The sequence below is a fragment of the Rhinoraja longicauda genome, chromosome 21, assembly GCF_053455715.1.
Source record: "Rhinoraja longicauda isolate Sanriku21f chromosome 21, sRhiLon1.1, whole genome shotgun sequence".
Lineage (NCBI taxonomy): Eukaryota > Metazoa > Chordata > Chondrichthyes > Rajiformes > Arhynchobatidae > Rhinoraja > Rhinoraja longicauda.
The window spans coordinates 35487473-35514906 of record NC_135973.1 but is presented as its reverse complement, the minus strand read 5'-3'; the positions used below and the strand labels follow the sequence as shown (position 1 = coordinate 35514906).

At 42.6% G+C, this 27434-nt stretch overlaps 1 protein-coding gene across 2 annotated transcripts in view; it reads right to left on the bottom strand.

Annotated features, from left to right (window-relative positions):
- Window positions 1-900: 900 nt before the first annotated feature.
- rrn3 (RRN3 homolog, RNA polymerase I transcription factor) overlaps window positions 901-27434 on the bottom strand; it is a 50854-nt gene continuing 24320 nt past the window's right edge. For both annotated transcript variants that reach the window (XM_078418325.1, XM_078418326.1), the window contains exons 8-18: window positions 27126-27195; window positions 23812-23910; window positions 21032-21124; window positions 19334-19460; window positions 17091-17221; window positions 15564-15694; window positions 8516-8700; window positions 6614-6722; window positions 4990-5142; window positions 4352-4439; window positions 901-2661 (exon numbers count right to left, since the gene is read on the bottom strand). In XM_078418325.1, the coding sequence (XP_078274451.1) occupies window positions 2512-2661; window positions 4352-4439; window positions 4990-5142; window positions 6614-6722; window positions 8516-8700; window positions 15564-15694; window positions 17091-17221; window positions 19334-19460; window positions 21032-21124; window positions 23812-23910; window positions 27126-27195 (1336 nt within the window). In that variant the 3' untranslated portion in view covers window positions 901-2511. The remainder of the gene's footprint in view (window positions 2662-4351; window positions 4440-4989; window positions 5143-6613; window positions 6723-8515; window positions 8701-15563; window positions 15695-17090; window positions 17222-19333; window positions 19461-21031; window positions 21125-23811; window positions 23911-27125; window positions 27196-27434) is intronic.

The window sequence follows — 27434 nt, the reverse complement described above, 5'->3', positions numbered from 1 at the left end:
CACAGGAAGCCAGGTCTCTGGTGCTGTGAGCACAAGAATACACTTATAGAAGTGTATGAAATCATCAGGGTAGTCGGGTGAATGCAGACTTTTTCCAAGGGCAGAAGAACCAAGGAATACCAGACATAGGGTCAGAAGAAGGCTCCTGACCCGAAACGTCACCTATACATTACAGCCAAAGATGTTGCCTGACCTGCTGAGTTACTCCAGCACTTTGTTTTACTCAAGATTCCAGCATGTGCTGTTCCTTGACTCCATTTTAACCTCTCATTTAATCAAGAGAGAGTTTAACAGAATAAGCAGTATTTTCAATTGTGATGGATAAAAATGAAGTTCAAAAACAAAATAGTCAAGACAACTAGAGAATACAAAAGAAAAAAAATAACAGCAGAGAGAAATGATGGCATGGAACTCAACAGATGAGATCAGAGAGATAAGGAGATATGGTTATCAGGAGGCTAGGACGAGTATGTGAAATTGAGTTAAGCTATCCTGAACCTTTTGGACTAAGAGGGTAGGTGTCATATAATCCATATAATTATTCAACATAAAGAAATCCACTCTCGTATGAAATAAAACCCGAGTCTGTCAGCCTTTAGTTGTGTAATTAGGGACAGAAGTATCTTTGCTACTTCCATGCATTTCTGTTTTTGCATGTGGAATGTATCTGTGTAACATAAAATAAGTAACCTTTTCACTGTACCTCAGTAAATGTGACAATAAACTAAACGATGTTGCAGTAATTAGTACAGTACAATGGATAATAAAATCACTGCACTAAACTCAGTAAGCAGGATAACTTCATTATTTTTACCTGTACTTTTCAAAGTCATGAATAGTGAAAGTAAAGATTAAAACAATAGATGGATAGGTTGACTGGATGCAATGCCACAAGCATATGTACAATTTTTTTAATAGATTCAAGCATTTAAGCAAAAGTACCAAATGGAGGAAAATTATACTGCATATATTAGATATAAGCTAATAATCAAACACTCAGTTGTATCATAGAATGGAAAACTTTATCCATTTGTCTACATTTTGAACCTTTGAAAAGGGAATATTTTTTACAGAAGCAGCATCAGTATGGTCTTGACCATTTACAAAAGCAGCATCAGCATGCTGCCTGACCCGCTGAGTTACTCCAGCATTTTGTGTCTACCTTCGAACCAGCATCTGCAGTTATTTTCCTACACATCAGTATAGTCTTAGTGACTACAGAACACAATATGTTGAAGTGGTGCAAGTTACGACTTGATGCCAAAATTATTCTGGCATCAAAATATTCTTTAAAGAAATTACAAGTTTTGCCATTCTTGGGTATTCTGAAACATGACCTATGTTTCAATTTACCGCCACCAGACTGCAACACTAATTGAATACCATACGTTCATAACATTTCAGCAGAATTACTTTACAGAGCAATAATTCAAATTCAGACCAATAAAAATGACTAAATTTTAAACCTAGTAGTATATAACAACGAGACTTGGGTATCCTTGCACATCAGTCACTGAACGCAAGCATGCAGATAGAGCAGGCAGTGAAGAAAGCTAATGGCATGTTGGCCTTCATTGCGAGAGGATTTGAGTTGAGGAGCAAAGAGGTCTTACTGCAGTTGTACATTGCCCTGGTGAGATCGCACCTGGAGCAATTTTGGCCTCCTAATTTGAGGATATTATTGCTATTGAGGGAGTGCAGCGTTCGTTCACCAGGTTAATTCCCGGAATGGTGGGACTGACATATGATGAAAGAATAGGTCGACTGGGCTTGTATTCACTTGAATTTAGGATGAGAGGGGATCTTATATAGAAACATATAAAATTCTTAAAGGATTGGATAGGCTAGATGCAGAAAAAATGTTCCTGATGTTAGGGGAGTCCAGAACCAGGGGTCACAGTTTAACAGTAAGGGATAGGCCATTTAGGACTGAGATGAGGAAAAACATTTTTACCCAGAGAGTTGTGAATCTGTAAATTCTCTGCCACAGAAGGCAGTGGAGGCCAATTCACTAGATATTTTCAAGAGAGTTAGATTTAACTCCCCACTCTTCCCACATAAAACCATGAAAAGAATTTCAAAGATTAATAATCATTATTAGAATAAATTATCAATTGGGATTGCAACAACCACTTCTACTTGGAAATTGCAATAATTGGTTCTACGTACATTCCTGAACTTTCCTATTCCGGAAAGAAAATAAATTTGAATCTCCAAAAAGGAGAATCAAATAAGTCTTGAACCAAAGATCATTTAAAAGAAACAATTGATAACAAAGTTTTGAAACAGCAAATATTAACATTTACAAATCACTATGTACACAAATATCCAAAAAAATATATACCCAATTGATGAATTTTTGAGCCAGTTGCTTTGAAGTTGAAAGGGAAATAATAGCCTACACAAAAGTCAACTTCTGTAAGAAACAAAGTCTTGCATGTAGTTACTTTTATATTTTGTTTCTTTGAATCCATGTCTGAAAATTTGTACATTTGTCTCTTTTATAATTTTTCAAAACTGATGCATTGGAAAAGTTACAGGGGAACCGGCGCTGCTCGGACTTTGCACATTGGACTCAAATGAACTTGGCATGATCCCAAATGTTTCACTGTGCAATGACTCTCCTTTTAAGAAATCATCCTCATCATCTTCATCTGTAGCCTATAAGTAAATAGTAAAGAGAACATTCAATATTTGGAAGTATACAATCCAGTTTTGTCATTCACAACTGAACTTTGCCCCATGTTTCTTTTACTCAGATCGTCATATTGTAATAATCAATAAGCAAAGAACATTTTGCAAAGGAAAAGTGTTTCATCTCTAGAAGCCCTAGTCAACTCAATAATCTCATGAGAGCCAAGCGAATGTTGCCAACCTTTCAGACAAAAGTAACTCCTAGATGCAATAATACACTGAGATGAGAAAAAACCTTTTCACCCAGAGTTATGAATTTGTGGAATTTTCTGCCACAGAAGGCAGTGGAGGCCAATTCATTGGATGCATTTAAAAGAGTTAGATAGAGCTCTTGGGACTAACAGTATCAAGGGATACGGGGAGAAGGCAGACATGGGTTACTGATTGTGGATGATCAGCCATGATCACAATGTAGGGCGATGCTGGCTCCAAGGGCCGAATGGCCTCCTCTTGCACCTATTTTCTATGAAAGGTAACTTTAGTAGTACCATTGTTTCATTTTAAAAATGTAACCACTTTAGTTTATGGCTAAAGAGATTCAAAACTGAATTTGCCTGGAAACACAAAAACCATATCTCTTGAAAATATTCCTGCTCCTTAGCAGTTGTGACTGTTGATATTCAAACACGAAAATTGTCAACAATACATTAGCAAAGGGATTTTATTATTTATTTTCTTTAACAGGCCCTATTGCATAAAGAGTGTTCCAAGAAAACAAAACTTGATGACGGGAAGTGCAGATTATTTTAATTGTCATAGAGGCATCAAAGCAGGTGATTCCATCCAACAGCTCCATGTCGTCCAGTGGACACCCATCTGTGTTAATTCTATCTTCCAGCACTTGACGAGAGATTCAGGTGCTCATCTAGACACTTGTTAAATGGTGCCGGCGACTATGTTTCTACAACTTTCTCAGGCAGTGCAGTGCAGGTAGTCACCTCTCAAGGTGAAAAGGGTCTCACTCAGATCCCTTCTAAATCACTTGTTCCTTACCCTCAAATCTACTTTCCCTCATAGCTTAATTATATCCATTCCTAAACACCCCCCCCCCCCCCCCCCCCCCCCCCCACCAACCCAACTCCATGGAAAACAGATCAGGCGTCTCCTGATTGTCTTCATGACGAAAATACTATCCCAGGCAACATCCTGGTCAATTTCCTCTGCTTCCTCTCCAGTGCTATTACATCTTTCTTACAGTGTGGTTACCTTCTGGAGATCACGATTTGTCCCTGCACTAAAGTCTTTTTTTGATGTTGATAAATACGTTTGAGTTTGTGGTTTAGCATTGTTCAAATCTAGAACATGCGATAATGAAGGGAAATTGTTATTGGTTCTGGTGTTTCTCTGCTCATATTTTCTGGTGATACAGAAAGGCAATCTATCAGCTCAGCCACAAGCCCTTCATAATAGCCACCAGAATAATTTTACCATCACAATTGTTCAAATGGCTGTAACCTGCTAGTAATACAGATGGACAAATCTTGCAATGGAAATTTCTCTGTGCAGAAAGAGAAATTGTAAACTGCTATTTACATGTAGAAAAAAGTCTATAAATCACATTTAGCAAGAAAAAGGGAAAAAAACGTTAAAATATCCACTCACTATCTTTTTATTTATTATCATGCAATAAAAATATATTCTGTATGTTCTTGCCCACCTGCTTCGTGACTTTCAGTGGAACCTGAATATCCTGGAGGCTCAAATCCTCCCAGACCCGATAAAACCCTTCAAAGATTTTCTTAGATCTGTCAAAAAAACAATTTACAATCAGTGTTCAAATAATATTGCAACAAATCAGGCAGGTTTTAAATAATCAGTGTTTCTCTCATAAACTCATGTAAAAGTAACAGCATTCACTTTTGACAGTGCATGAACTGCCAACATTATTTTAATACAATACAAAATGTTGCTCAGAATAGAAATTGTAGCAGACCTGTGGCACTCAAAAGTATAGATGTAATAGATTGAATAGCTAATAATGATGTTCTCAAAGTGAAATCTAACAGATTAAAAATCTAACTATTTACAAGTATACGACACAAATATATATTCTGCCTCTGTAGTCTGTACTGCGCACATTGTTAAACTCCACGAGTCTCCTTACATTCCACCTACATTTCTTTACCTTTCAGTGACTTTCTATTCCATTTTCTCCTATTATTTAAAATTTTCCTTTTCAATGTATCTACGATATCTCCCTCACTGATTTCTTGTACAAATTCCGTATTCCAGCTACATTGACTAAAGAGATGCCCCCTTATTTCATCTGATCTAATGTCAAACATGGTCACAAACCTTTTAAGAATGTAAGGATCAAAGGGAAAGAAGCAATCTAGTGGATTTGTGCAAACTTGCACCAGGTCACCTCCAGTACTGCTCCTAACAACTGGCATGAGCTGTCGATTGTTTCTTTCGATAATTGTGTAGCAGAAGGCCAATTGATATTTCCTGCAAAAAAATAAGATTACTATAGTTAAATTATTCCAGCCACTTGATGCATGCATATATAAATAAGCCTTCAAACAAATTTACTGTTATTTGCGGTTTATCATATTACTAATGCATACATATTTCCTACAAGCAAAGTTCTTTAGAAAAGATATATCAAATGTCATGTTTTTCATTTTACAATAAAAATAAGTTTCAAGATCATAAGAATACTTGATCAAAATTTATTAGGAAATACTGATGTGCCAGCATTTACCCCCTGCTGGAAGTTTAAGACTCCTGCACAAACAGTGAACTACCTGGCCAGCTTCAACTGCAATTTTCCCAACTAAACACCAACACTAGTCATCAGAGTCCACCGATGGAGCATGGACTTGAAATTCTTGGAGATCCTGCCCACTGAACCTGCTGCAGATTGCATCTGCTGCAAATGCAGAAAGCTCATCATTCGTAAGGCTAGCAATTATGTAAATTATATTTTTCATTGTTTTCATGATTTTAATTATCTTAAATAATTTAATGCTATTTTTAATTGATTTTTTACAGAAAACATGCTCTTTTATTTGCTGCTCATTCTCTTGGGTCATCACAAGCTGCTATGTAGGGTCTCATCGATCAGGATCAAGATAATATTTACCATGCACAACAAAAAGCAAAACATCAGTGCTTGGTACATGGGTCTAAAGTAAGATGGGCTGTTAATTCTGCCCATCTCCAATTTAAATTGTCCATGGTAGACCAAGTCACTCATTAATCGTAACAAGCCAAAATGGAACCTGGATACATTTCTGTTCCCCATTTTCCCCACTTAAAACAGTAAGATAGATGTTGCTATTTCACCATTTTCAGCATTCACTTTTCTGAGTGGTATAACATGTACATAACACTTCACACAAAATGGAAAGCTTAATGGAAAAATATTGTGGAGGCATTGCTAGAAACATTTCAATTACCAGATTAACCGAAGAAACATTTTGACCTTGCACCTGATTTTCAAATGAGACCAAATGCCAAAAGAACATTAACGTAAAAAGTTGACACAGGGTTCGTGTCTTGGAATTTTGTGTCTAATTTAAAATTTTCACCACAGGCTACACTTTCTAATAAAACCATTATGTTACAAGACACTCTCAATGGTGCTGATCCTATCCATGTAGATCTTTGAAAATACAATTCTGAAATTATAATTATTTTCAAACCATTAACATGAAACATGCCATAAGTTTAATTAGTGATAAACAAATGTCAGAAATTTGATCAGGGTTTAATATTACAATGTGTTATACTGAACAACTTATTTCCAAATCTTTTGATGTTATTTTTATACACTCTGCATGAGTATCAAGGCTACACGTCTATAAATACTTAAACACATTTCACAATTCAAATCATTCAAATATGGAATGCAATGTCAAACAGCCTTTGTACTTAGGTCCAAGATATTGTGTTACCAACATCCAATAATACTCACCTAGTAAGAGCAGCAAATAAGTTGACAACAGAAGGTAAACAGACTTTTAGTGGGTTGAGCTGGCACATTACCATACGTTCAAAATTTAGATTCTGCAAGTATGTCAAACCTGCAAACAATAAGGGCGTAAAAAATTAATTTCATTTAAAATTCACTTTGCAATGCAAAATTAATGACATCCTTAAAAAGACTTCAACGGAAATTAAAGAAAAAAGCATCATGTAGGTTCGCTAACTTATTGTCAATCTCAGGACTCTACCAATGTTACACAACAAGCATCCACTGATGTATATGAAGTTATTACTAACTCTGATCTCTACCTCTCTGCTGCGACATACACCGATGAGCCAAAACTACTGACAGGTGAAGTGATAACATTGATTATCTTATTACAATGCCACCTGTCAAGGGGTGGAATATAATAGGCAGCAAGTGAAGTCAGTTCTTAAAGTTGATGTGTTGAATGCAGGAGAAATGGGCAGGAGTAAAGACCTGAGCGACTTTGACAAGGGCCAAATTGTTATGGCCAGACGACTGGGTCAGAGCATCTCTGAAACGGCAAGGCTTGTAGGATGCTCCCGGTCAGCAGTGGTGAGTACCTAACGACAGCGGTCCAAGGAGGGACAAATCACAAACCGGCGACAGGGTGTTGGGCGCCCAAGGCTCATCGATGCACAAGGACAACGAAGGCTATCCCGTCTGGTCCGAACCGACAGGTCTACTGTGGCACAAGTCACAGAAAATGTTAATGGTGCTCACGGGAGGATTGTGTCGCAATACACAGTGCATCACACCCTGCTGCGTATGGGGCTGTGTAGCTGCAGACTGGTCAGAGTGCCCATGATGATCCCTGTTCACCGTCGAAAGCGCTTACATAGAGTACGCGAGCGTCGGAACTAGACCTTGGAGCAGTGGAAGTCGCCTGTTCCGATGAGTCGTTTTCTTTATAGATCACGTGTATGGCCATGTATGTGTGCGCCGTTTACCTGTGGAAGTGATGGCACCAGGATGCACCTTGGGAAGACGACAAGCCGGTGGAGGGAGTGTGATGCTCTGGGCAATGTTCTGCTGGGAAACCCTGGGTCCGGCCATTCATGTGGACATCAATTTGACACGTGTCACCTACCTAAACATCGTTGCAGACCAGGTACACCCCTTCATGGCAATGGTATTCCCTGATGGCAGTGGCCTCTTTCAGCAGGATAATGTGCCCTGCCACATTGCACACATTGTTTGGGAATGGTTTGAGGAACGTGATGAAGTGTTCATGGTGTTGCCCTGGTCTCCAAATTCTCCAGATCTCAATCCGATTGAGCATCTGTGGGATGTGTTGGATTGACAAGTCCGATCCACGGCGGTTCCACCTCACAACTTACAGGACTTGAAGGATCTGCTGCTAATGTTTTGTTGCCAGATACCACAGGACACCCTCAGGGGTCTTGTAGAGTCCATGCCTTGGCGGGTCAGCGCTGTTTTAGCTGCACACGGCATATTGGGCAGGCAGTCATAATGTTTTGGCTCAGCAGTGTATATTACACTTTCCACTTTATTCTTCATCACTACTCCCAAGTGAGACAATAGGCTGTGGACCCTTAGAAAGTCTCACTAGTTCCATTCCAAAAGAGCAGCAGCAAATATGGATTCTCATTTCCCCAACCTCAGTGTGACACAGCAAAGACGAGAAACAGAATTGTGGACATTGACCTGGTAACATAATAGGATACAGCAACTGAGACAAACTATCTATAAACTTGCAAGTGCAAATCTATATAATGCCTCTGTGGTGTGCAGTGCTCATTATTCCCAACACCAAGTTAGGTTTTCCACTTTGAGAATGTATTTTATAGCTTTACAGTCACTTCCAACTTTTTAATCAAATTAAATACAAAACTAATCAATCACCTTTTTTTAGATTTCCATCCAATAACTGCTTGCAATGGAATATGAAGATATAAAACACAGTTTGGCAAACAGAATAGAACGACGCATGGAGAACCACATCACAATAACCTTTAGTTCCAGCATCTTGGCTGTCAATGTAGTGGTGTAACCAGGGCACCAGCAGATCCAAACAAGCCTTCACAGTGCTAGGCAAGGGGATGAAATTTTACTCAATTAGTTCATTATTGGTGCATGACAGACAATAAGAATTTATTTCTTGTATTTGGGTGTTTCTGTAAATAAGGGTACCAACCTGTGAAATGGGTGGCCAAATTTGAAAGTTATTAAAGATAATGAAATACCACAGCATTAAAAATGGGCCGACCTATGATCCTTTTGAGCTGATTTGTGATCAAAATCGACCACAATGTGACGAAAATTTAATACTTTCAAAATTGAAAAAAAACGAGGTTACAAATATTTATAAGACATATAAGACATATGGGAGACACTGTCTCTTATACTGATTTCTAAGCTCCCTTACAAAACGTCGGCATGTAACTCACCACGAGGCACATAGTCCAGGTCAGGGTTATTACAATCACGTTGGTAAAAAGATTTTTTTTTTTTTTAAATCGTGACGAGTCCAAAAAAAACCGGGAGGGACTACAGAATGAGACATTGATAAAATAGGTGAGCAAACTAGATTTTTATTTCATGATTTTAAGTTCTATTCATTATTAAGTATTTCAATGGAAAGTTTAAACAAAATATTGTGGCGGATCAGGCCACTCCTTGGGTCAGCCCCTCGTTACGTGACGGACAGGCGTAAGGGGTTAAAAGTGAGACCAAGGGGAGGCGTGGCTCATCCCTAGGAGAACTACGCTGTGGGCAGGAGCTCACAGCATAATAAAAGAATCTTACTAAAAACTGCCTGGCGCCTTGCCTTTTCTCTGGCCTCCGCCAGGCCACTACATTGGTGACCTCGACGGACATCACACGTAGTGATGTCGAACGATGATGCGCAACCCGGTCCTGCCGACCTCGGTCCTGCCGACCTCGATGCCGTCTCCCTCAAACTCCCGACCCTGTGGACCGAAGAGCCTGAGGTCTGGTTCCAGCAGGCAGAGGCACAGTTTGCTGTGCGAGGGGTAACCGTCGACTTGACGAAGTACTTTTATGTCGTCGGCGCCCTGGACCAGGCGACAGCAAGGCGAATAAAGCCTTACCTTAATGACCCCCCCGCGGATGACAAATATAAGGGCCTTAAAGAACTCCTTATCAGGAGGTTCGGCCTCAGCGACGCCGAGAGGGCAACTCGCGTTATGAGCCAGGGGGGGCTCGGGGACCGACGGCCGTCGGCCCTTCTGGAGGACATGCTCGCCCTTATGGGCAACCACCCGCCCTGTTTCTTATTCAAGCAGGCCTACCTGCGGCAGCTCCCGGTCGACCTCCGTTCTCAGCTCGCTGAGGATCCCTTCACCGACACACAGCGGCTGGGCGAGCGCGCTGATCAAATATGGATGTCCCGTCGGGAGGACCTGGAAGCCCTAGCCGTCTTTTCCGCGGCGTCGGAAGGCCAACAGCAAGCTGGGGCCACCGTCGACCCCGTTTCAGGGCGACCCCCGCGGCGAAATCCGGCCGCCATCGGGCACCCCGGTGCCGGCACGCCCTTCTCACACGGCCCGCCGACAGTTCAGCCAGACGCCACCAGAGGTCGCTGGTGGTCGGCCCAATCAGCACCACCTCCAATACCGCTGGAGACCACCGGAGGTCGCTGGTGGGCATCCCAGTCTGCACCACCACCGGACACCAGCAAAAGTGGCTGGTGCTATTATCACCGTCGTTGGGGACCGAACGCCAAGCAATGTCGCCTACCCTGTGCCTTTCCGGGAAACGCAAGGGCCGGCCGTCAGTGATCCCTTCGGCGGCCGGCCAGATCCATCATGTGTTCGCCCGGGATCGCCGCACCGGGGGTCGGTTCCTCGTCGACACTGGAGCAGAGGTGAGCGTCCTACCTCCTTCCACCGCCGATATCCATACGGGCAAACGCGGCCCCCTCCTCACTGCGGCGAACGGTAGCCCCATCAACACTTACGGGGTCTGCCAGCTCGCCCTTAACTTCGGCGACAGCTGGTTCACGTGGCGTTTCATCATTGCAGATGTTTCCCAGCCGCTGCTGGGCGCTGACTTCCTGCGGGCGCATTCTATGCTAGTGGATGTCAGGCGGCAGCGCCTGGTGCACTCCAGCACGCTGAGGCCGGTCTCTCCCAACGTCGCACACCTGTCGTCCGTGGATGCGACGTATGCGCGCATCCTGGCGGACTTCCCGGACATTGTGGAAACCCACTTCTCCTCCTCCGCTCCCAAGCACGGGGTGCAACATCACATCCCCACCACCGGGCCACCCGTGCACGCCCAAGCGCGGCGTCTCGCTCCAGACAAGCTCCGTCTAGCTCGAGAGGAGTTTCGTCAGATGGAGTCAATGGGCATCGTGCGCCCCTCCGATAGCCCGTGGGCGTCACCACTCCACTTGGTCCCCAAGGCGGACGGGGGTTGGCGACCGTGTGGGGACTATCGGCGCTTAAATGACGCGACCGTTCCCGACAGATACCCGGTTCCGCACATCCAGGACTTTAATGCCCACCTGGCCGGAGCATCCGTGTTCTCCAAGGTGGACCTTGTGCGCAGATATAATCAAATCCCGGTCCACCCCGATGACATCCCCAAGACTGCCATCATCACCCCGTTCGGCCTATTCGAGTTCCTACGGATGCCGTTCGGGTTGAAGAACGCCGCACAGGCCTTCCAACGGCTTATGGACTGTGTGTGCCGTGGCCTAGAATTCGTCTTTGTGTACTTGGACGACGTACTCGTGGCCAGCCGCTCGAGGCAGGAGCACTGCACCCACCTCCGCCAGCTGTGTAAACGCCTCAGCGAGTACGGTTTGTCCATCAATACTTCCAAGTGCCGTTTTGGGGTGACGGCCATCGATTTCCTCGGCCATCGGGTGACCCCACAAGGGGTGGTACCTCTTCCGGACAGGGTCGAAGCTGTCCGCCGTTTCCCCCGACCGACCACTGTCAAGGGCCTGCAGGAATTCGCTGGGATGGTCTCGTTCTATCACCGCTTCCTGCCGTCGGTAGCCCGAACTATGCGCCCACTCTTCCACCTCATGGCTGGTCGCCGCAAGGAGGTCGAGTGGGACGACGAAGCAGGAGCGGCCTTTGAGCAGGCTAAGGAGGCCCTGGCCAGGGCCACGATGCTCGTCCATCCTAAGGAGGATGCCCCAACCGCCCTGACCGTGGACGCTTCTGAGGTGGCGGTCGGTGCGGTGCTAGAGCAGCACATCGACGGGTGTTGGCGGCCACTCGCCTTCTTTAGCAGGCACCTCAGCGGGGCCCAACGGCATTACAGCGCGTTCGACCGGGAGCTCCTCGCCCTCTACCTCGCGGTACGCCACTTTCGGTACTTCCTAGAGGGGAGACCCTTCACCGCGTTCACAGACCACAAGCCACTCACCTTTGCGTTCGCCAAGGTTTCGGATCCGTGGTCTGCGCGGCAACAGAGACAATTGGCTTATGTGTCGGAATACACCACCTCAATTCGGTTCGTGGAGGGAAAAAACAACAGGGTGGCCGACGCCCTGTCTAGACCCGCGATCCACGCCGTCCTACAAATGGCCGGGGGGATCGACTATTCCGCCCTAGCAGCCGCACAGCTGGGGGACGAGGAGATGGCCACCTATCGTACAGCCGTGTCCGGCCTGCAGCTGGAGGACATTGTCTGTGGCCCCGGGGATACAACACTGTTGTGCGACACCTCCACTGGCCTGCCGCGGCCCATCGTCCCTGTCGTCTGGCGTCGCAGGGTATTCGAGGTGCTCCACGGGCTGTCTCACCCCTCCATTCGGGCGACGGTGGCCCTTGTATCCTCCCGTTTCATGTGGCACGGGCTGCGTAAGCAGGTCGCACACTGGGCACGCACCTGCATCCCGTGCCAAACTTCAAAAATCCAGCGACACGTGCGTGCTCCTCTGCACGAGTTTCGTGTCCCTCGGCAGCGCTTCGACCACATTCATGTGGACATCGTGGGGCCGCTGCCGCCGTCCCGGGGCATGACCCACCTCTTCACTGTGGTAGATCGCTTCACGCGGTGGCCGGAGGCCATTCCGCTGGCAGACACCTCGACGGCCACCTGCGCGCGGGCCTTGGCGGCGCACTGGATCGCCCGGTTCGGGGTGCCACTGGACATTACATCCGACCGGGGGCCACAGTTCACTTCGGAACTGTGGTCGGCCATGGCAAGACTCTTGGGTGTCAGCCTACACCACACTACGGCGTACCATCCACAGTCGAACGGGTTGGTGGAACGCTTTCACCGCCAGCTGAAAGCTGCCCTGAAGGCTCGGCTCACGGGCCCAGACTGGGTGGACGCCCTGCCGTGGGTTTTGCTGGGGATCCGCACCGCACCCAAGGAGGACTTGGCCTCCTCCTCCGCCGAGTTGGTGTACGGGGCCCCCTTGACGGTTCCCGGGGAGTTCATCCCACCAGCGCTGGGTCGAGTGGAGCAGCCTTCTGACGCCCTGCAACGTCTTCGGCAGACGGTGGGCAGGCTGGCACCTGTGCCCACGTCACGTCATGGGACCTTCCAGCCACACGTCCCTGCCGCTCTAGAGGACTGCCAGTTTGTGTTCCTGCGCAGGGACGCACACCGATCACTTCTCCAGCGGCCGTACGAGGGCCCCTTCCGGGTCCTGCAACACGGCTCGGCCACATTCGTTCTGGACATGGGGGGTCGCAGAGAGACTGTTTCGGTCGCACGGCTGAAGCCGGCACACGTGGACATTGATCGGCCGGTGCCGGTTGCGCAGCCCCGCCGGCGCGGTCGCCCCCCGTCCAAGCTACCCCCTCCAGCGTCTGCTACGACCCCTCCACCTGTCGGTCAGTCGCCGGTCCCTGCGCCGGTCATGGTGCGCACCCGGGCTGGTCGCCTCGTGCGCCCTCCTGTCCGTTTTGTACCTCCGGTTCTTGGGGGGGGTCCTGTGGCGGATCAGGCCACTCCTTGGGTCAGCCCCTCGTTACGTGACGGACAGGCGTAAGGGGTTAAAAGTGAGACCAAGGGGAGGCGTGGCTCATCCCTAGGAGAACTACGCTGTGGGCAGGAGCTCACAGCATAACAAAAGAATCTTACTAAAAACTGCCTGGCGTCTTGCCTTTCCTCTGGCCTCCGCCAGGCCACTACAATATAAACAATTTAAAAAAAGAAACAATAAATAGAAAAACGGTTACTCTGCTTTTAATTCACACATTTCACACGTGACCAAAGGGGCACTGCTTCTCACGTTCTGCTGCAAAAACTTGGGGCATCAGAAAACCATCTTATCGGGTGATAAATGATAAAAATCATAAGCATGATCAGAATTTGACTTATATGGAGTTATTTAATTGCAAAATTAATGTAATTTTTCTGATATAAGTTAGCCTAAGGATTTGATGAAATCCTGCTTGAAACATGTCACAAAAGAAGGCAAGAAAACACACAAATCTGATATTTTTCATTATAAAAACAGATTCATGTATTTTTGCTTCATCTCATTATTTTTGCTATACACCATGATCTATACTACTTAAAATACAGGACATGAAACAATAGGAATATTACATAAAAAACAGGAAAATAACCTGGAAGTTTGGAGCCCTTCAGTTTCACTACTGACTGCTGTATAATCGGAAACACCCATATTTACTCTATTTAATTTGAATACCCCAATTACTTACTACTTTAAAAAAACAACAATATTCCTTATTCCATAATTTATATCTATTTTGAAAATAGACTAGTCCAATAATAATTAATATTGCAACGTGACAGTGATTGCTCTGAGTTAGCTCTGAAGCCCTAAAATTATAACGTTTCTGCCCCAAAAAGTGATCGTTCAAATTGTAAACAGAAAATAATCCTATACTTCTCAACACCTGTCCACGGAGCATAACAATTTCAGTAAGAGAAGCAGGACAAGGTCACAAGGAAACAAGCTTGTTCTCCTAACCCAACCTTTAGACATTTCTACACTGTAAGAGAATTAACCTCTATACTGAATATACTTAATGACTTTCTGGGATAGAGAAATCCAAAGATTCATAACTTTGTGTCAGAAGATACGTCTCTTTGGACTTGCTTATCCTGGGATTATTTTCTCAGCAGAAGAAACGTCCCCACAGCAGATAGTCTTGGATCTAGAATCTTTCAAAATGATCACTTCTCAATTTATGCTTCAGACTCTATTAACCAATCTGCTCAATCCCATTCATAACTGGACAAAAGAAAAAGTTTTGCTGAAAACCTACATGTTCCAATTGCATTTTGGGTGCTTTATTTAGGAAGGATATTCGTTTGTTGGAGATGATGAACCTCTCTGCACCTCCTCCAGGAAATGAATATCCTTACTATATAAATCGCCCAAATTGCAGTAGAGTACATTTGAAGCAAAACTTTCTTACTTTTGTCCATCATCCTCATTACATAAAGATAAATTTCCCAATTGCTGTCCTGCATGCTGAATTTATACTTCTTGTACAAGGACCCCAAAATCCTTCAGAACATCACAGTGAACACCACTTAGTCCATCCTTTTCTCCCGAGTCAAAAAACAACGTTTAGGAGGAATTCAGCAGGCGTAGCAGTCGTCCACATGGTTCAGTAAGGATTATTCAACCTAACTGTTTCAAGAGCCTCTTTGTTGTTGTCCTTGTCCCATTCTACAAATCACTCATAGCGTCAACAATGGTATAAAGGTTGCCTGAAGAGGAAGTATTTGTCTGTAAGCTAAGGAAAGTCAATGGCCAGCTGTGTCAAGGTGAACAATCAGTGCTGCTTCGATACCCCTGAGTGCATGTTCTAGGACACCACGATTTATGATTCATCATTAAGGTGCCTAGAATTATATGCAAAATTAAAACATATAGATGAATCACAATCATGGACTTACTGAGCTGCTGACATGATGGGTTTCAATCATCTGATTATATTCTAATTTATGGTATTAAGCAGTGGAGCAGTTCACTTACACTAGAGGGATATACGTTGCTCTGGCCAGAAAACTTCCGATGTAGCCTGCAGCTGTTTGTCTTATTACCGCTGGGCTATTTGGATTCTGAAGCATCTTCCAAAGATGTTCTAGGAAAGCCTCTGCCAGTCCCTGCAAATTATAATTGGAGGACTGTATCAGCATTTTATCATTTTAAATCAGCATGTTCTGATTTAAAGCATTTAAAATAATCTCCATCTTTAACACTTATTTGTAGATCAGCTGCAATAAGCTACATTCATTTGTGAGGTATCGGCTATAAAAGTTGATAAGTCAAAACTTTAATATTCATTTGGTATTTTGAACTTTCATTAGATATTTGATTTAGAAACTGTACTTATGTGGATCATCTTTCCCTTGGAGAAAAAAGTAATGGAATTCAAAACAGTACAAACGGTAAAGATTCTATTTTCACTATTTAAAATGGGCCACAAAGATGTCTTTCCGTAGTAATGTTCTAATAATAAATGTTATCTCCAATGATATTTTTTCATTGGTAGTGAAAAGCACTTTTGCCCACATTGGTCCACTCTACTGCTGGGCACAATGAAGGAAGTTAAAATTAGTTATTGGTGAATAGTTAAAATGGCAGAAAAATTATGTTATATCAAAGCTAATATTTGTATTAGAGGCCAAGAGAAAGACATTTTAAAAGTCTGTGCTATGCAGATACGTTAGCTATCGGTGTAAATGGTGCAGATACGTTAGCTATCGTTGTAAATGGTTAACATGTCTACTGCAGATCACTCCAAATATTTGGCATGAAAGAAGATATCTACTTAAATTCCAAAATCACTGCCATGCTGGGATGGTCAATTGGAATGACAAATGCAATTGGGTTAAAGAAGATTGTGATAAATGGTTCTGTGTGCATCTCTTTAAGACGTTTTGAGCACAGTGGCTTTCCAGTGCAAGTTTTAAATAGGCAGCATACATCCACATACCGTGTAGGAAAATAACTGCAGATGCTGGTTTAATTCGAAGGTAGACACAAAATGCTGGATGTATTCCCTATCTTTGTCCCACCCCCTCCCGACATCAGTCTGAAGAAGGATCTCAACCCAAAACGTCCCCATTCCTTCTCTCCTGAGATGCTGCCTGACCCGCTTAGTTACTCCAGCATTTTGTGTCTATATCCACATACCCATCAGTTTAATGATTGTGGCAGCACTTCAAAAAATGATGTCAATAATATGAATGATACTATGAATAATATGAATACTCTATTACCTCTGTCTATTTAGTTGTTAGGTATATTTATTGATTTAAAGACAAACCCACCTAACAGCTAAATAAGTAACTTTGTTTTCTATCCAACTGCACACGAGTGCAAGCCAATCTGGTGACCAGTGTCAGGTTTTAATGAGATGTAAAATAGCAGGATAGTCTATGTCTAATCCATGCCAAATTTACCCAAACACCAGCTATAAAATTAATCTGGTATGGAATCAAGGTCTTATTTAAAACATCTACATCACAATGAATTAATGCATAATCGTATACTCACCAATTTAAAACTGCAGAGATAGAACATGAAAAACTGAACATGGCAAGAAGCATGAGTGGGTAGAACCAGTTTATCGAACACCACTAACAAGTCACGGTACAAGTCTTTTGTCTGGGTCACCATCAACTCACCTGCAGAAAAATAGTTTACAAATCAATCTAAATTAAATAATAATGCCAGTGACACATTTTTGAGCAGCCCAGAACTTAAAACATTTAATGTTTGGAATCCTGGATTGAATTTTAATCATTCACTTGCCTTCAGTGGCGGAAAATATATATTTTAAATTGCTTTATTAAATCATTAATAGAAATGAAATAAAAATGAGAAAAATGCTGGAAATACCTAGGAAGTCTGACAATGTCCCCAAAGAGAGAAAGAAAAGTAATGGGATTGATTATGGTCAGCAGGACCTTGTAAAAAGAAATTCATGTTTGGCCAATCTGCTGGAGTTCTTAGACCACAGTAGAATGGATATAGGGAAAACCAGTGGAAACACTGCGGTCAACTGCTCTGCGCTGTGCTACTCTGCATGTCCTGTCAGGGATAGATCATCACATGTGAAGAAAGTTGATGCCGCCCTTAATGACAGCTGCAGATGCACCACTGGCTGCCTAAAACCAACGGATGTGGATAGCTTGCATGTCCTGGTGGTATTGCTCCACCAGGAATCCGCAGATCAGTTGCTGGTAGAACTGAACGTATTGGGCAAGTTGGGGACACCTGCCATTCCTGTCACTTCCATCACCCAGCCCCAAACCGCCTGAAGTGGAGGAAGAGCCTCCTTCACACAGCCCAGCCATTGTCACAGACTCCTCAAGAAACGCAGTGAAAACCACCACCACAAAAAGCTGGCAATCCCAACCAAAGAACAGCTACCATCTGGTCACAGGTGTAACTGGAAGACCTGGAAGTCACTGAATAGACTTCGTACAGGGATGGGCCGATGCAAGACCAATATGAGCAAATGGGGCTATGCAGATGCAGCAGACACAGAATGTGAATGTGGAACATCTGTACAATCCATGCCACACCTACTAAGATGCCCAATGCTTGGTGAACAATGCTGCCTGGAAGATCTAGCGGTGGCAAACGAGAAGGCTGTCCACTGTGCAAAAGCCTGGCCGAACATTTGAAACATAGATGATGGACACGAAAGAAAGATTGTACTTTTGGACTTTCAGAAGACAGAAAAGGTCCCACATAGGAGGGCAGAACACACAAACCTGGGGATAATATACAAACACAAACTACAAATAGGTTATTGGACAGAAAGTAAAAAGTATGGATAAAAGGTCTCCCCCAAACTGTAAGACTAGTGGGGTAACACATGAATCGCTGCTTTCTGACAGCCTTAGAATTGAAATTTAAAAGAAAAGAACAATTGTAATAGATGTAAGGAGAGTATCTCCAGAGGACAGCTCACAAAGAGTCACCATACTTTGGTGTCATCATTTAAAAAAATGCCTGGCCCCTGATTTTCCGGTTCAAAAACCATCAAAGCTTTGGTTAACCCAAGCAATAATTTCTTCAAACTCTATTCTGAAGCTCAATGTATATTCAAATTTCTTCATAATGGAATTTGTCTACATCCTCAACTGTAATGAAAGCTGATTGACGTTAATCATCACAACTACCTCAAATGCAACATCACATGATCATAAGTCACAGGAGCAGAATTGGGACATCTGGCCTATCGAGTCTACTCCACCATTCAATCAAAGCTGATCTATCTTTCCCTCACAACCCCATTCCCCTGCTTTCACCCCATAACCCATGACAACCTCAACTAATCAAGAATTTGTCAATCTCCACCATAAAAATACCCAATAACTTGGCCTTCACAGCTATCTGTGGCACTGATTCACCAACCTCTTGACTGAAGAAATTGCTCCTCATCTCCTTTCTAAAGGTACATCCTTTTATTCAGAGGCTATGCCTTCTGGTACACGTTTACAAATCCCTTTCTGGATTTGGCTAATCTTATTCCTAGAACCACCTCAATTTCCAAATCTATATTTTGGCCTCTCACGTGTGCTCCTATACCCTCACATGCACATTTCTTACTACCCGACCCAGCATTGAACTTGGCCTATAGAATGTTCTGTCTAATTCTTTGTGACCATGCATTTGATCAAGTTCACTCCTAACATGTTCTGCAAATTCCATGAATTTATGATGAAAAACTATGAATTTTTTCATGATGAAAATTCTTTTATCAAATAGCAAGATATAATTAGTACCATTAACATGGCAAACATCCTTTATGTAAGACAGCAAAACACACATCAGATTGTCCAATCGTTCAGCCACTGGATGAGCCATCATGTCACTATTTGGCTGGATCAAATGAGCTTTCTCGACTTCATCCTGTTGAGGTAAAACTCAAAAGTCAGCAAGTTGGAAAACACAAATAGCATAAAGTTTTACTCTATATCCTCCAAAATTAATTATTCACGTGAAACATTCTTCTAATGATATAAAACCAGAAAAAAACCCAAGAACAGCAGATCTGGCAGCATTCATGGAAAGAGAAACAGACCTAACACTTCAGGTCTGAAATCCTTCATTAGATTGATTTCCGAATGGAAAATCAGGTGGAAGTTAACATTCAAAAATTATTTTCAGCACAAGATACCTTCTGACTTCAAATAACTAACAATTCTAGAAGCCCAGAAGTTAGTTGTACAGCACAGAAACCAACCCCTTGGCCCTCCATGACGTTTTTTCAGGAAGGCTGGTTCCATCCTGGGAGTGGAGCTGGATTCATTGGAGGTGGTCTCGGAAAGGAGGATGCTCCTCAAACTGCGGAGCATCTTGGACAATACATCTCACCCCCTCCATGTCACACTGGTCAACCTGAGGAGCACCTTCAGCAACAGACTGGTGATACCAAGGTGCAGCACAGAACGCCACAGGAGATCCTTTTTCCCTGTGGCAATCAAATTGTACAACTCCTCCCACTTGTCGTGGGGTAGACTGAACGGGGGGGTCTAACACATATGTAATATTACACAAACATGAAATTAAATTGTTGAGTGGGAAAGTCCAGGATGAGGCATGTGCAAAGATTTGGGGGGGGGGGGCCCAAATCTTTGCACATGCCTCATCCTGGACTTCCCACTCAACAATTTAATTTCATGTTTGTGTAATATTACATATGTGTTGTGCAATAACTGGTCACTCAAATTTCATTATTTCATTGTTATTATAATGCACATGACACTTTCAATGCCTTGATTCTTTTGTATCTTTTGACTGGTGGCACACCAATTTCCCTCTCGGATAAATAAAGTGGTATCATATCGTATCTTCTACTGTTGGGCTGCATCACAGCTTAGTTTGGAAACAGAGAATTGTAGATGTAACCCATTCCATCACATAAACCAAACTTCCCACCCATTATTAACTTAATCTACACATCACACTGTCTTGGAAAAACAACTACATAAAAGACTTGTTCCCACCCTGGTCATTTCTTCTCCCTGCTCCCATAAGGTACAGAAGCTTGAAAATGCACACCACCAGACTCAGAAACAGCTTCTTCAGCAAGTAAGAATTTCATTGTTCTACCTGGGACATATGACAATAAAACACTCCTGACTCTCTCTTGACCCTTCCCCTCTGTTATCATGCTTATAAACGGTCCTTCCATGAGTTAGGATATTGTCCGATTCACCCCTTCTCCATTGTGGATATCTGTATCTTCCCCTTTGCTCTACCTATATTGTACTTGAAGTTAACGTGATTGTATTTATGTATAGTATTATCTGATTGGATAGAATGCAAAACAAAACTTTTCACTGTGTCTCGATATACGTGACAATAAAAACTAAACCTACACAATACCAATAATGAGAAATCCTGCACAATGACTTAATTGCTTGCAGTCAACTATCAAGCCGAAAGTTGAAAGAAAATGTGAGAGCTGAAACATTTACCATATCAAAGAGACCTTCCTCTGTGCATGAAGATAACTCACTCTGAGCGGCCGTCTCTTCTGCATCTTCAATATCATTATGCGAGGCATTCACCTGAGAAAGGACAAGTATTATAAGTAATGCAATCTGAGAATTAATTGGTACTGAAGTGCAGTACATTTGGGGCTACATTAAAATGAAAGTCAGCATTTCCTGTAGAGCTTGCCCTAAGTATCCATAAACATTATTTTCTTTTGGTTGTAGTTCTTTTTTCTTCAAAAAATAAAATCTTGGATTTGCATAGTCCTTCACTATTTTTCAGAAATTGTTTTAACTAAATAAATACGTAAATGTGGTCACCATTGAAATTTGCTAGGCATGGCAACCAATTTTCCCATATGATTAGTCACACAATTTCCTGCAGGCTTTGACAGCAGCCTTGAATCAGTTCATCTGTTCTTCTGGTAATCCTTTGCATGACAGAACTTGGAGAACAGACTTATTTTGGATTTTTGGTGCCAGGCGCACCAGTGACATGGCCCACCTATTGGGAGCCAATTGCATATTATATCCTACATGAAATAAATATTTGGCTGGAAGTGGGTACTGACTTTGGCTCACTCACCCTGCCAGTGTACATGGAGGATCTTGCATCATTTGGGTAATGCGGTTAGGTGGTTGCATTGACCTTGGTTGTGCTAACATATGCTGAACAACTTCCCATTTGTCGGATAGATTAGGTTCGCTCCAGTGGAAAGATTTTTGGAGGATATGTAATATTGCAGTTGAGGAAAGTATTGCAATGGCAATTTTGCCTGACCCTAGTCTGAACTTGGATTGGATCTGTGGCGGGGCCATTAAGTATAATCACAAATTGCGTACTGCAGCAGGAATGGAATAGAGAAGCATGAAAGCAGTCAAATTTGAAGATTCGGTAGTGTCGCTTGATTGTTTCTATTATGGTCAAAGAGGTACATGTACAAGTAGTTCACACTGTTCCCTGTAATTATTCTTTTGGTGTTATTGAATGATGAACATATCTATTCAGCCTCTAGGTATTCTAATTTCACTCAGCCTCTAGATTCCACACTGACATTCAGGGAGCTGGTCTTTACAAACTGTGAGCAGGCAATTGAGGAGGATGCTTACAATGACTTAATTGTTGCAAAGAGTGGGAAGACCTTTCAATAGTTACTGCCAATGGATTTGTCTCCATTCTTAAAGGTGCTCTTTGTTAAGACATCAGAGGTCTCCTGGTGTGTCCTTTTCTTCCCATAACGTGGAAAGCAAGACTGTGAATTTGAGTCTCAAGTTCATCTCAATCATCTTTTAGAACTGCAGATATGGCACCTTCACCACAGGTTATTTTTCAGTTGACAGGGTTTTTTCACCCTTTCATTCAGAAGCAGCAGTGAAATTGGACCAGGGAATATATTATAGAATGGTATCTAGGATATTAACTCGAGGACAATTTCTATTGTTTCTATTTCTACTGCTTTGCAGTGTTCCTTCCAGAAGGCTCAATTTTTTGATGAGCCTCATGTCCACATTACAGAGGTACATAATTGGCTGTGGATCACACTAATACATCAATACACTAGACAATAGGTGCAGGAGTAGGCCATTCGGTCCTTCAAGTCCTTCAATTCAATGTGATCATGGCTGATCATTCACAATCAGTACCCCATTCCTACTTTCTCCCCATACCCCCTGACTCCGCTATCTTTAAGAGTTCTATCTAGCTCTCTCTTGAGAGCATCCAGAGAATTGGTCTCCACTGCCTTCTGAGGCAGAGAATTCCACAGATTTACAACTCTCTGACTGAAAAAGTTTTTCCTCACCTCCGTTCTAAATGGCCTACCCCTTATTCTTAAAATGTGGCCCCTGGTTTTGGACTCCCCCAACATTGGGAACATGTTTCCTGCCTCTAAAGTGTCCAATCCCTTAATAATCTTATATGTTTCAATAAGATCCCCTCTCATCCTTCTAAATTCCAACCTAGTCGCTCCAGTCTTTCAACATACGACAGTCCCCCCATTCCGGGAATTAACCTAGTAAACCTACGCTGCACGCCCTCAATAGCAAGAATGTCCTTCCTCAAATTTGGAGACCCAAACTGCACACAGTACTCCAGGTGCGGTCTCACCAGGGCCCTGTACAACTGCAGAAGGACCTCTTTGCTCCTACACTCAACTCCTCTTGTCATAAAGGCCAACATGCCATTAGCTTTCTTTACTGCCTGCTGTACCTGCATGCTAACTTTAAGTGACTGATGAACAAGGACACCCAGGTATTTATGGTCGTAGAGCAGGAGGGCAGGAGAAATCACAGAGGGGGAGCAGCGAGAGAGCATGTTGCTAAACTCTCGTCGAAGAGAGGAGAACTTCAAGTTCACCCAGGACACCCAGATCTCTTTGTACTTCCCCATTTCCTAACTTGACACCATTCAGATAATAATCTGCCTTCCTGTTCTTACTACCAAAGTGGATAACCTCACATTTATCCTCATTATCAGTAAAAAGCTTTGACATTAATCCAAAGGATTTTTTAATTGCAGGAATACGATTCAATTATGTTGGCTAATTTAATGATTTAAGTTTAGCTTAAACAATAAGAAATGCTACGGCTTTACATTTATTTCACCGATATTCAATTCCCAGACATATTTTAACCTCTAAGACAAAATATCAAATAGCCTGCTACTTTTACAAAGCGTTAATTTAAAAATTAGAAATTTTAAGTTTGAAGTTCTTTAGAAACACCAAAAACACAACTTTAGAATTTTATAATGAGCTTCTTACATCTAGCTTTAGGATTTTTTCTATGACCAGTTCCAAAATTTCCAAGCGCAAAACTGGGAAATATACTGTGATCCTCAGCAAATTGTGCACATAACATTCCTAGGAAAAATAAAAAATTTAAAACATATTTAAACTTCATACAAAAGCAGCTTTTTAATATCAAAGTAAAGAAATCAACCACTAAGAAAACAATAATCTGACTGAAACACTTAATGGTTGGTAAAGTTGTCAATTGACCCTCGTGTGTAAAGGATAGTGTTAGTGTGCAGAGATCGTTGGTCGGCGTGGACTCGGTGGGCCGAAGGGCCTGTTTCCGCGCTGTATCTCTAAAACATTCATTCCTTCCATTCCAATAATTCCTGCGATTTGACCAGATGCTTAGACAGACTTCAGTTTATAATCTCGGGTGGATAATGTTACTCATTTCCCATGTACAAACTGACACAAAGACAGAAAATGCATTTTCATGCCATGTCAAAATTCCTAAATATTTATGGGCCAAATTTGCTAAAGCTTCACAGCCATTAATCACTTCCAGTTCCCATTCCAGAAGTCAGTCCTCCACGCTGATGGTCAGATCTATTTTTATAGCTTCCAAGACACTGCTCACTTCTCAGAAAATTCACCCTCTGAATCTGAGGTTTGCACCTTCGGTACAGAAAAAAAAGTACCAAGTGTTGGAAACTTGAAATGAGAACAGAAAATGCTAGAAATCATTATCTGGTCAGGCTGCATCTAAGGAAACTAGTGCTCAGTCTGCCAAGACCTGCTGGATCTCTCAGTTGCTAACCATTTCAACTCCCCTTCCCATATTGACCTTTGTGTCCATAGCCAGAGTGAGGCCACAAATTAATTCGTTGGACATAACCTCATATTCTACTTCCGTATTTACAATCCAATAGCATTAACATTGAATGCTTCAAATGTACATAACCCTCCCTCTCCCTTTTCCCCCCAAATACCCCCCCATACTGTCCCTCCTCCCGGACTCGCATCTTTTTCTCCCCTTCCAACTTTATTCCTTCCTCTAGCTTCACAATTTGAAACTTTTTAATCCTCTTGTATCACACCTTTTGTCTTTTCATCTGAGGCCAGCCATCTATCTATCAAAATAAACCTCACCTGTAACAACCTATTACCTTTCAGACTTTGTCCTGCCCTCCTGTCTTCCAGCTTTCTTTTTCTTTGCGATTCCCCTCCACCCACCCTACAATTGGGCGGCACGGTAGCGCAGCGGTAGAGTTGCTGCTTTACAGCGAATGCAGCGCCGGAGACTCAGGTTCGATCCTGACTACGGGTGCTGCACTGTAAGGAGTTTGTACGTTCTCCCCGTGACCTACGTGGGTTTTCTCCGAGATCTTCGGTTTCCTCCCACACTCCAAAGACGTACAGGTATGTAGGTTAATTGGCTGGGTAAATGTAAAAATTGTCCCTAGTGGGTGTAGGATAGTGTTAATGTACGGGGATCGCTGGGCGGCACGGACTTGGAGGGCCGAAAAGGCCTGTTTCCGGCTGTATATATATATGATAATTAGTCTCCAGAAGGGTCCCGACCCAAAAATTCAGCTATGTTCTCCAAAGATTCTGTCTGACCCGCTGAGTTACTCAAGCATGTTTGGTATTCTCTATTGAGAGAGAAACTGATTTAACACTTCAGGCTATCTATCACCCAAACTAACAAAACAAGTTTTAATCTGCATAGAAAGGAACAGGATGGAGAATAAAAGGAAGGTGTGTGATGTAGTGCAGGCCAAGAGATGACTGTAAGGTTCCAAAGGTAGCTGTTAACTAGTACCAGCTAAAGGGAAGTTTCAAGCACCTTGGCAGTAGACATTGCTCTAGTCTATCATTGGTACTGACTTCCCCACCATTAAATGGATCTTTCAGATACATATGACAAATTAAACACTTTTGGCCTTTTTGAACTAAGCTGATCTATCTGGAGGATTAACAGAAGATGAATGGACAGAGGAGAGAGAAATAATTGCTGGAACTATGTGATATAAAACACTGCACTGCACATATTCAAAAAAAATGCTGAAAATACTGATACATCAGAAAGCAACAGTGGAGAGAAAGAAACTTAACTGGTCAGTTCTGATACAAAATGGAAAAGCTGGTTATCTGAAATTGTTAACTTCAACATTGAGGGCTGAAACATGTAACATGGATGACTGAGAGTTTTTTGTCCTCTTGCACAGTTCCACTGAAATGTAATTGAAGCTCCAGGAACTGCATCTCATTTTGCAAATGTCAGTCTAACTGTTTCAAAGACCAATCTGGTCAGCTATACTTTCACACAGGAGACTGCAGATGTTGGAAACTTAAGCAAAAAAACAAAATGCTGGAGTAAATAAATCAGCAGATAGGCAGCATTTGTGGAAGGAAATGGACAGATGTCATTTCGGGTCAGGACCCTTCTCCAGAATGTAAGTTGAAATATTAGAGAAATACCATCAGCTCATTTGCAATTTGTTGCAATCCACAATTTGCAATCTTTGATCCTAACAGATCTATTATCCTAACAGATCTCCTTTCCTATTGCCCACATTTAACAGCTCTCCCAAAACCTGTACTTATAATTGAATAATATATTCCAGTTGGACGCAAACTTAGTAGCACAGTGGTAGAGCTGCTACCTCACAGCGCCAGAGGCCCTGCTTCGATTCTGACTATGGGTGCTATCTATGCAGAATTTGTATGTTGACCCTGTGACCATGCGGGTTTTCTCCGGGTTCGCCGAATTCCTCCCATATGCCAAAGACGTACAGATTTGGAAGTTATTTGGCTTATGTAAATAGCACCTGGTGCATGGGATGGGATAGCTTAGAACTAATGTATGAGTGATCAATGGTTGGCGTGGACTCGGTGGGCCAAAGGGCATGTTTCCAGGCAGCATCTCTATCAGCTATATTTTTTCAACCTAGTGAAAAAAATGTTCCCATTCTTTGCTTAAGGAGCGAGCTGACAGATTCTATCTGCACATGTTATAGTTTTTTCACATGTGAGGGTGGGGAAGAAGAGAACTATTCCACATAAGTACAAAAGCAACCAAATAAGCAGAAGCTTCTAAATTGGTCATTTACAACTCCACATTTATCTATTCCACAGAAAAGTTCGAATTCTCACTTTTTCCAACCTCCGGGGTGGATGAGGGAAAAAAATGTTGGAGTTGTTGGAAAGATGCAATAAAAACATCAATGACCAAAATGTTAACAAAGTGGTCGTAGATTTTAGTTACAATTATTTGCGAAGCTCACTAAATAACAAAAAATATGTAAATTTAGTATCAAGAATTAAAATAGATTACATACCAAGGTTCTGGGCGATTTATTAACAAATGGAAATTTTTCAGCCAGTATTGGCATCAAAAATTGTGGTGTTCTGCCAAAAATGAATTAAAAAATGTCAATACAATGTGAAAGTAACTTGTACAACTAAAAAGATCCCATAGATACAATATGCATCTGTTTAACATCTTTAATATAGGAAAACATCACAAGGCAAACCACAAGACTGTAATAAGACAATGGATTGGATACTAAAGAGGATTTGTTCTGTTTATACTTTCATTCAGTTTTCCTAATTTATCAGTCATTACTTAAACTCTTGTGATTAAAAGC